The sequence below is a fragment of the Sinocyclocheilus rhinocerous genome, unplaced genomic scaffold (genome assembly GCF_001515625.1).
Source record: "Sinocyclocheilus rhinocerous isolate Xijiao unplaced genomic scaffold, SAMN03320098_v1.1 scaffold2330, whole genome shotgun sequence".
NCBI lineage: Eukaryota > Metazoa > Chordata > Actinopteri > Cypriniformes > Cyprinidae > Sinocyclocheilus > Sinocyclocheilus rhinocerous.
In genome coordinates, this window is record NW_015630979.1 from 564,076 (window position 1) to 574,106 (window position 10,031).

Sequence of the window (10,031 nt, forward strand, 5' to 3'; positions counted from 1 at the left end):
TTATCAGCTGTTTGGACTCTCATTCTGACGGTTTTCCAACGCCACTCATATAATGCAGAAACACTCATGAAGCAATCAAAACACGCGCAACGCGCACATGTATTTATACTGGTGCAGAATGAGAGGTACAAGTACTGTACAGCCTAGCGCATTTCACACAGGCTGTTAGTGTCACTTTCGCCAGAAAGTCGTGTATGCTTCAGGGTGAAAATAAATGACGTTTATAGTGAATGCCCCTATAAATTGTCCTATATTTGCGATTTAGTTTTAATCCAAATGATGCGTGCTAAGTAGGGATGTAACGATTAACTGCGAGCCGGTTGAAAATCGATTCAAATATGTGACGATTCAAATCGGTTGAGATGCTAAACAAATCGCGATTCATTTAGGGGTAGGAGTTTATATGAATGTATGTCTGAGGGGAACTTACTGTCTTTAGAAAAGCTCTCTCTCTCTCTCTCTCTCCCTCCCTCCCTACCATTAAGTATAATGTACATTATACTTGGACAATATATTGCTTGGACAAAATGCTGCACATTTCTTTGTGAAATTGAAATATAATACTATAATAATATACTAATATAGCACTTGCATATTACTGCTCTTTTGTTGGTTTTGATTGCTTCTGTTGTCCTATATTGACTCTACCGTGCGACTCCACCGGGCAGGACACCGGCAAAGGACATAAGTATCGACCTCTTTCCACTTCTGTTTCAGTTTTTTATAAACTATTTCTTACTATGTGTCAGTAAGTTGTTGTTATTTTAGCATGTGTTAGATAGGTGTCGTATTCCTATAGGTAGATGGGGATCAGCTGAGAGTCAGCTGATGCGAGCTTGACTAACGTGACCTGCCAGAACTAATGTTATGCTTGATTTCTCCAAAACGTTTCTGGTGAAGAAACAAACTCATCTATAATTTGGATGGCCTGAGTAAATTTTCTACAAATTATAATTTCTGAGTGACCTATTCCTTAAAAACATGCCTTTAAAAACTACAGCGCTTTTTGTCTTTCTTCTAATGCAAGCAAGATATTTACCAGTAGGGCAGTTGATGAGCTGCAGCACTAGGGGGCGCCGAGTGACAATACCAGAGCCACGAGGCAGAAAATCCCTAAAAGGAAAAAGAGGCAGCATTCATTGAGTCACTTTGTTTTTATATGCAAAGAATATCAAAGTGAATTTCTAACATACAAATATTACATAAAGAGATGTACATTTTCTTTTTAAAAATCCGAAGAATAAATCAGTGCAAAGCAATGCAAAAAATATAAATACTTTTATAAAGTCATGCTGCTATGTTTTAAACTGCTTTTACAAGTCAATGAAAGTTAATACATTTAATTACCGTGAATAACAACTCTTCTTTTTTTAATCTAACGATGACTCTCAGTGTATATTCACACTAAAACAGCTCATCCTGAAAAACAGATGTACTGACTTAATTAAAAACATGTCAGTGCTAGTGCTGCTCTGGCAATTTACTGCATAACTCAGCTTTGTACTTGTTCTAGATATTAGTAGCACTAGTTAAATTTTTCATATATGTCTGTTGCCAGTATATTCGTAACTAGGCCTCTCTTAGTTATGAGATTTGGAGATAGGGTTGAAGAGAGAGCTCTCTAAGGAGTGTGAGAGAGTGCTGTGAGTTCTGGCCATTAGGCAGAAGTGCTTTCAACATTAGTGGATATGTTTAGAAAGAAGAAAAACATGTAATTGCATTTCACCACTGACCACCTTTATGGATTTCAAAGACTGGGTGTTTAAAATAGCCTCTACACAATCTAATCTCTATTTGTAGGTAGCTAATGTAATTTACGTTATTTTTACAGTGCAATTATGTAATTCATATTGACTGTGTTAACATAATAAAGTAATTATGATGGTTATATACAGGTATCTTATCATAATAGGTTCTCGAATGATCTCTTATCATCCTCATTGAAGTGCTGTAATGTGCAGAACAATAATTGATTAGGATGTTTGTATAATAAATATAGGGCAAGAGACTTTTTATTTTAGGACTGCTGTGAATTACGTTCACTAGTTGTCAGTCTCAAAACACAGTCCATATTTTGTAGGATATAAGGAAACCTAAATATATGTAGTGGTAGAAATTAGGTAGGAATTAGAAAAATACTGAGAAAATACTTCTTACAGTTAGTTTTTCATAGAAGAGCAGCAAAAATCTAGTCATTGTTCATTATTTGTCAGAGTAACTGTAGCTTCCTGCGGAGTTCCTTTTAGTTTTATGGCACGCTACAGACCAACATTAACAGTGCATACTGCCACCTACGATACTGGAGTGTGTAAAATCATGGCTTCATTGATCTCATCTGAAATTCTTCTAATAAGACCAGTTTCATGCAAAAAAATTATTAATGCCTTAACATTTGATGATGCACTGCTTAAGTTTTTTCCTTTCTTCAGTTTAACAGAACAAGCTCTACACTTTCTTTGCATTTACAAACCTCACATTTATCTGTGTTCACTTTGTTCATAAGAAATAATTTATTATTAAGTCTTGTGTGTCCTAATCGTAGTATTGACTAACTGATTTTCTCCAATATAGAAGGCTCATATTCCATATTAAAGATAGACTTTGATTTGATTGATTTTACAAACCTCCTGATAAAAAAATTACTGAAAAGAAAGAAATTAGTCAAATATTTTTATAATAACAGTATCATATGATGTACAGAAATAAGCTGCCTGCATGTTAACAAGCAAACAATAGTTTTTATTTGAAATTGTTTTTTAATGACTTTGTAAAAACCTTTTAAGACAGATCTTCTGTGAGCTTTGAAGTTATTAAATAAAAATTATGTCACACGCTTCTGTTTAAACTGTCAGTCAGCATAATTTCAACTATAATAGCCACATTTCAAATGAAGAACTACACTTCACATTATTCTTAAAGAGAACAATCCACAGCAAATCAGTCAGGAAGAGAAAAGCAGTTCAGCATCAACCACCCACTCCAATGAAGCACTGTGAATGATGTAATCAAGCTGGTAATTAAATAAACAAGTCACTCTCTCATACTATATATATGTAAATGTGTGTTTTTGAAAGCAGTCTATTATTTGATCAAAAATATACCAAAACATTGTGAAATTATATTTATTACAATTTACAATAACTGTTTAATTTTAATATATTTTAAAATGTAATTTATTCCTGTGATAAATTGAAAATAAAATGTCAGACATTAGGGTTGGGCCAACAGACGATGCCATCGTCCATCGCCGATGGCTGATAGACATCACGATGTTGAGCTGACATCATGATCCCCCCCCATACCCCCCGCAATCCGCTGCATCCCAATACCATGTTCGGAAAGAAAATGACGTGTGTACGGAACCCGTAAAGGGAATACAGTATCTCACAGAAGTGAGTACAGCCCTCACATTTTTGTAAAACTAGTCGCATACAAAACTTTCGTTTAAACGTCAGTCAAATTAGTCGTCTCGCACATCCCTAACTGTGACATACTGAAGCAGAGCATGATCCCCTCCCTTCGGAAATTGGGTAATTATACTGTATATAAATTGTGGGCATCAGGCAGCCACTATTATGGCTGGCATTGAAACTGCTTTTGAATGCACGATCGCTTTTTAGTTTCACTTTCACTTTTGAGATTCGCGATTGCACGTACTCTGTTTATACTATGGAGCGGAAGTACTTACTACACATTTTACAAGATTAGACTTTTGTCAGTGGTGCTGAGGATCTGCAAATCATTCGCCATCGTCCTCAGTCATCTCTCCTTACTCTGTTTATGTGGTAAGTGATATTTTATGTACTGTAATGTAACAGGCAACCGTTAGCAATCGTTTTCTGAATACGGATTCACGCTTCCAGAATAGGTAAGAACTGACATTGCAGAGTTTGGGGGTTGATAATATTTTTCAAGGAACAGAACTCTTTATATATTTATATAATTATTTATTTAAATCTCTATTGAGAAAGTGAATAGAAAAAAATATATATATATTTTAGGAACCATGACCGCTGCAAAAAAGAAAAAAAGGTGGCCACTGCTGAGCTCTATTTAAAAACAAAGCAGCATAAAAACCAAACTTTCACAAGCACCCATGACAAGCTTAATGCTGCACTTCTCATTTATTGACACACATAAACACAGTGTCTTATCTGCTCTTGCAGACAGTTTAATGACATTCATACAGCAGCTGTGATATCCTGCTGCTTTCCGCCGGACTGCACCATCACATAATTAATTGTCACGTCATCATGCTAGGCCACATCAGCATGTGCCTCCGTTTTAAAGGCCATGTCTCATTCATAATGACATCTGTCTGATAAATTGCACCATAAGTGTCAGTGTGAATGAGTTCATGTTCGTTCAACTCATACATAAGTCCAAAGAACAGTTTTATCTACGTGGAAATGAATCAAGCATGAAAGAAACATAAGCTAAGATATTTTAAAGAATGTTTTAACTGTTTTTGTCCATACAGTGGGTTTCAAAACAAAACTGAACCTAAATAAATAAATAAAAATAAGGCCATTTTCTTTCTTTCTTCAGAAATGAAAGAAAATGAAATCCTTTCTCATCAAAACGACATCCGTTTTTCTAAACCTCTTCCAAAAAAGATTTTCTTTCTTCTGCTGAACACAAAAGAAGATATTTTAAAGAATGTTGGTAACCAAATACACGGCACCTTTATTTTTAAGAGTGTAGTTTCTGGTCCCCATCAACTTCCATAGAAATTGTTTTTCCTTACTATGGAAGTTAGTGTGGGGACCAATTGACTGGTTACCCCCACATTCTTCAAAATATCTTCTATGTTTAACAGAAGAAAGAACTCTTGAAAACAACTTGATGGTGTCTACATGATGACAGAAGTTTCATTTTTGGGAGAACTATGGCTTTAAATCATTTACCAATCCTCATGTTGCGTCTAAACCTTCAAAATATCTTCCAAAAAATAATTTACAAGGTAAACGACAATTAACTAATTATTAAATGACAATTCTGTCATCAATCAAATGATTTTCCGATGAACGGTCCCTTTAAGGGCCACATATACAGTAGTATTGCAGTTGTGAAAACTGTAAATCTAGCCAAGCAGCACACCACATTTCAAGCCAAACAGCTGTCCTCGTACAGCATTGTGAAGTCTGTCCTTGTAACAGCTGTGAGCATTGTACTGCCAGTCAGTGGATCTGTTTGTGGCTGACAAGCTTGACAGACTCTTTAGTGTCCACAGAGCTCACAGTGTAGCGTGACCAATAACACTGAGTGAAGGCCCTGCTGAATAACAATGAAGGTCTACGAGGCAGTGAAGAACGTCACAACGTTACGCGCTAGACTTAATAGCAACCTGCAAATGATGGGGATCTACGCATATTTTGACTCAAACACCCCTCTGTGTTGCAAATCCCTTTGACACATAAAACAAACATCCCTGATGGAAATACAAGCTTAAACCAGCCTAAAGTGTTTTGCTGGTCTTATCTGGTCTCTCCACAAGTGTTCAGCTGATCTGCTAGCCTGAGCAAGTGCCTAAAGCTATCAAACCACACCAGACTGAAGAGTTTGATGGCCAGCTAAGATTAGCAAAACATATTAGGCTGGCTTTCTTAACCAGAGATCTTAACAGAGATCTAATGAGATAATTAGATTTGAATTTCCTGAAACAAATAACAGCACTTGCACAGAGGGCAAGTGTTAAGCATCAGAGACGCTTTGTTGTTGTCATGACACTTAGAATAATAGCCTACATGTTATTTTCTATCAGCTGTGCAATTCGCCATGAAATAAATCCAAGAAAATATGCATACAATGACACAATCACTCGTATTATGAAATGTGAACATTCTAACAATGCCAAGTCAATGAGAGATTTTCTAACCTTAATCTTAAAATTATTTTAAGTGGGAAACTTTAGAAGTTATCTAAAGAAGTTTAAATGGAGCTGAATTAATTGCTTACTGTACAATTTTTCTCATGTACTCACTATATATAATTTATTTATTTAAAGATCAGTGTCTCTTACAATTAATACTTGGTTCATATAATGTTAACCAAATCAAAACAGTGCCACCTTCACAGATTTTGAAAGAACTGTCCTTGGTCCTGAACACAAGCAAAGCTCAACTGGCTGTGAGCCAAACACAAAATAATGATGCTGTTAAAATATAAAGGATGTTAATTAGTAAACCTGGGGCAGATATAGGCCTATATTGGATAAAACATGTGCAATAAAATAGCAAACTCACTGAGGAATGAAGTAATGGCTGCTGAAAATTCAGCTTTACCATTACAGAAATAAATAAATTAAAAAGAAAATAGTTATTTTCAGTTTAATAATATTTCACAGTATTGCTGTTTTTAATGCATTTGTGATCAAATAAATGTAATCTTAGCTAACATATGACACTTCTTTCAAAAACATTTAGAATCTTAACTAATTCAAACTTTTGAATGGTAGTGCACACATCCACAGCAGAATTAACTTGTGTACCACCAACATTACTCTTAGTTATAACAAAAATGGAATGGAATTAAATTTTAGTTTAAGCAAGAGCTGATCTGTCTCAGAGAGTCATATAAATGAACAGATATAACACATACAATACACATTTTGCCATCATTTATTGAGCTGAATGTTGTTCCAAGCCTGTATGACTTCCTTCCATGGACCACAAAAGGCAAAATGACAGTCTCAGTCAACATTCACTTTCATTGCATGGACAAAAGATGCAATCAAATACGAGTTTGGAACAACATGACGGTGAGTAAATGATGACAGAATTTTCATTTTGGGTGACCTAATCATTTAAGGATCAAATCGTCCCAATAATATTGGTTTCAACTTATTCACAAAATTCCATTAGCATTCCTTCAGGATTTTGACTAGAGTGAACAGAAAACGAACAGCAGGGAAGAAAACAGGCCTATGGCTCACATATGACCCTCTGACACCAGATACAAGCAACCACTGAACATTAAACCCTTGACTTAGATCTTTTTTTTATATCAGCAGCCTCTAAATGCCTTTATACCTTTTATATACAAAACCCTGAAAACAGTCTAATCAATGGAAGCATAACATCATTATCTGAAGCATAGGTGATTAGCTGTTTTTCTAGCTTGTAAATTAAAAATATATGACACAATATATCACATAAAAAACATTTTTCTTCCTAATACATAAAGCTCGCTCGCGCACATGATGCCCAAAAATGCTGGTGTAGGTGGGCAGCTCGCTAGTATGACGGCCTTGCAAGGACACACACACACACACACACACACACACACGTCAGCCATGAGCATCATTCTCTGTCAATCTTCTTCACGAGGCTGCTGCTGCTGTCTAAAGCAAATGTACAGCATGTCGAGAGACCGAGGCAAGCTTCGTGGGCTGCTTGTCCCGCATTAAGTAAATCATGGTAAAACAGCTTTATTTTGTCAGTTAAGGGACAATGCATAACAAATGCACCTGATTTATAAGCGTAACCGGCTTGAAAACAGAGCTGATTTATAAGCGTAACCGGCTTGAAAACAGAGCTGATTTATAAGCGTAACCGGCTTGAAAACAGAGCAGCTCTTCACTGCCATGAATAACTAACTCGATATCATGATAAATAAACATTGGTTTTGGTACGCATGCATTATAAGTAATTACTGAATATGATTGTGTCAGGTGCAGAAAGGCAAATTAATGATACAGAAACACTGGATGCATGTAGAGTGATGCTGCCCATCAATTTGTCATCAGTCACTTACTTCCCAACGAAGTTCTCCAAAACCGAGCTTTTCCCAGCACTTTGGCCGCCGACCACTGCGATCTGAGGAAGGTCCAGGTTGGCATTTTGTCCGATGGCAGAGAAGGCGTCCTGCAGTCTGTTTACCAGAGGAATCAAGTCATCCATTCCCCGATTGCCCATCTTGTGGGATAAATAACAGGCTCTATTTCACAGTGAATGAAAAACCGATGTAATCGACCCTGAACGGAGCCCTAATTGGCAAGCCCCGAAATATCTAAAAGCTGTCCCTTGCAGCGTTTCCTTCAATTTTCCAGGCACCTTGGCGAATCGACATACGTCCTCCTCCCTAGGCGCTGCTCCCTGCCTGTTCACCACCGCTATGAGATCTGCTGCTGCTGGAGCGACGCGGAGATGAAGCGCTGGATGCTGCATTACCTTCACCAGCCACTGGGTGCGCAAGACATAATCAAACGACCGTGCTTTATTCCAATATTTGTGATGTATAAAACAAATCAAACCTAAGCAGCACTAAAATAAAACACCATAAGGCATAAAGATGTTTAGTTCATATTCCTAAAACTCGGAGGAAAATTTGCATTTTCAATCCATGATATGGGTTTGTCTTACAAAAGCGTTTTTGGATTTTAAGAGTAAAATAATTTTTATAGCTAGTTAACATCAAACATTCATACATCATACATCAAACATGAATTTGACGAACTGGAACCGTTTTTCTCTGCTAATACTGGGAACATTAAAAACTTTGACCAACGTTCTTGTTAGGGTCTCTCAAAAAGTTCTGAACAAACATTCTTCTAGAACGTTCATTCAAAGTTATCTGGTCTTTAACAACGTTCTCAAAACGCTAGCACAAAAGCATTATTTCTACATAATTTATGAAGAAAAAAATTTAGTTGGACGTTTGTCTGGTTTAGAGAACATTCCAAAGCAATTCCTATAATTTTTGCAAAATAATGAAATTGAACTTTCCATTTAATGTTATGTTCGACATTCATATAACCAAGAAAATCCCCCTTTTTGAAACATTTAAAACCTTTTTGAATGTTCAGAGGAAATTCAGAAATAACGTTTTCATGACTTAATGGGAATGTTAGCAAAGCGTGCTTAGCACATATTTTTGTTAGATGGATAGTACTTACAATGTAGCTACTAATAAATAGTGTTAAATAAATAAGATCTATCTAATGAATTAGTAGTATTAAAAAAAAAAAAAAAGTAGTACCGAATTGGACAGCTGTTTTAGTCCTTATGTAGCTTGTAACTTGTTACAAAACCTTAGCAGGTTTTAAGGAAATAAATGTTAAAACGACTTACCTTACATGTTGGAGTTTATTGTGATAGTGCTGACTGTGTGTTATCCCTGACTTAATTGTCTGTGTTGAACTTTAATGCAAAGGTTTTCAGTACACATACAATAATTTGTAATTTTGTATTTTTGCAAAAAGCCATTTTCCTGATAATGTAATGCTTCTTCCGAGCCGAGTGAGGGCGCACTATAGTTAATTGTCCGTAACCTCCACACCACAGCCCCAGAGGAAGAGGAAGATGCATCTACCATAAACACTGTTGGAGTGAGGCTTGTTTTCATATCAAATGGTGAGCTGTTTCGTACATTTCAATAATGTTGTTTTAAACACATATAAGGTGTGCAGTATATGCTGTACATTGCAGGTTTTTGCCACTTGCTGTCCATAAAGCTTTGTCATAATATCCTGCACACCGCTCTTTTCAAGTGTAACACCTTTGAGCTCTGTAACGTTAAATTAATAACTGACAGTGACAGAACAAAAAACACAGATAATAAAAAAATTCAAAAAATAGAACAAGTAAATAAGGAATAAAAATATATAAATTGACAATTGTATGTGCAGGTATATTACAATAGACAGTTTTGTATGTACAGGTACTGTATATTTACTTTTTACTTTTACTTTTAGTCATTTAGCAGACGCTTTTATCCAAAGCGACTTACAAATAAGAAAAAGTAATTATTGTTGATTGGAAATTCTTAATTATTGCCCTCATGGTGTAAATGGTGATTTTCAATGCTTTAGCTATTTTCTTACAGCCACTTTCTAATTAGTGAAGCTTAACAATCTTTTGCTGCACATCAGAACTATATTCTTTGGTTTTTCTCATTTCTAATGTTTTATATGCAGATTAAATAGGTAAGTAAATAGGCTTAAGGAAACTTTTGTCTAGTCTCCCGAGACCACAGGAGGGCGCAATGAGCAAAATAATGCAGCACATTTAAATTGTCAACGCAAGGAAATA

The 10,031-nt window shown here is 35.9% G+C and overlaps 2 protein-coding genes across 9 annotated transcripts in view; one reads left to right on the forward strand and one right to left on the reverse strand.

The window, feature by feature from the left end:
• The window catches only part of dnm1b (dynamin 1b), a 32,959-nt gene extending 24,852 nt beyond the window's left edge, over nt 1–8,107 (reverse strand). For all 7 annotated transcript variants that reach the window (XM_016553327.1, XM_016553326.1, XM_016553325.1 and 4 more), the window contains exons 1-2: nt 7,756–8,107; nt 1,040–1,113 (exon numbers count right to left, since the gene is read on the reverse strand). In XM_016553327.1, coding sequence (XP_016408813.1) covers nt 1,040–1,113; nt 7,756–7,916 — 235 coding nt within the window. In that variant the 5' untranslated portion in view covers nt 7,917–8,107. The remainder of the gene's footprint in view (nt 1–1,039; nt 1,114–7,755) is intronic.
• A 1,164-nt stretch (nt 8,108–9,271) lies between these two features.
• Nucleotides 9,272–10,031, forward strand: part of LOC107740837 (cip1-interacting zinc finger protein-like) — a 15,928-nt gene continuing 15,168 nt past the window's right edge. The window contains exon 1 of one of the 2 annotated variants that reach the window (XM_016553359.1): nt 9,272–9,353. The gene's annotated coding sequence lies outside the window, so the exon portion shown is untranslated. The remainder of the gene's footprint in view (nt 9,354–10,031) is intronic. The other variant, XM_016553360.1, reaches the window with a different exon arrangement.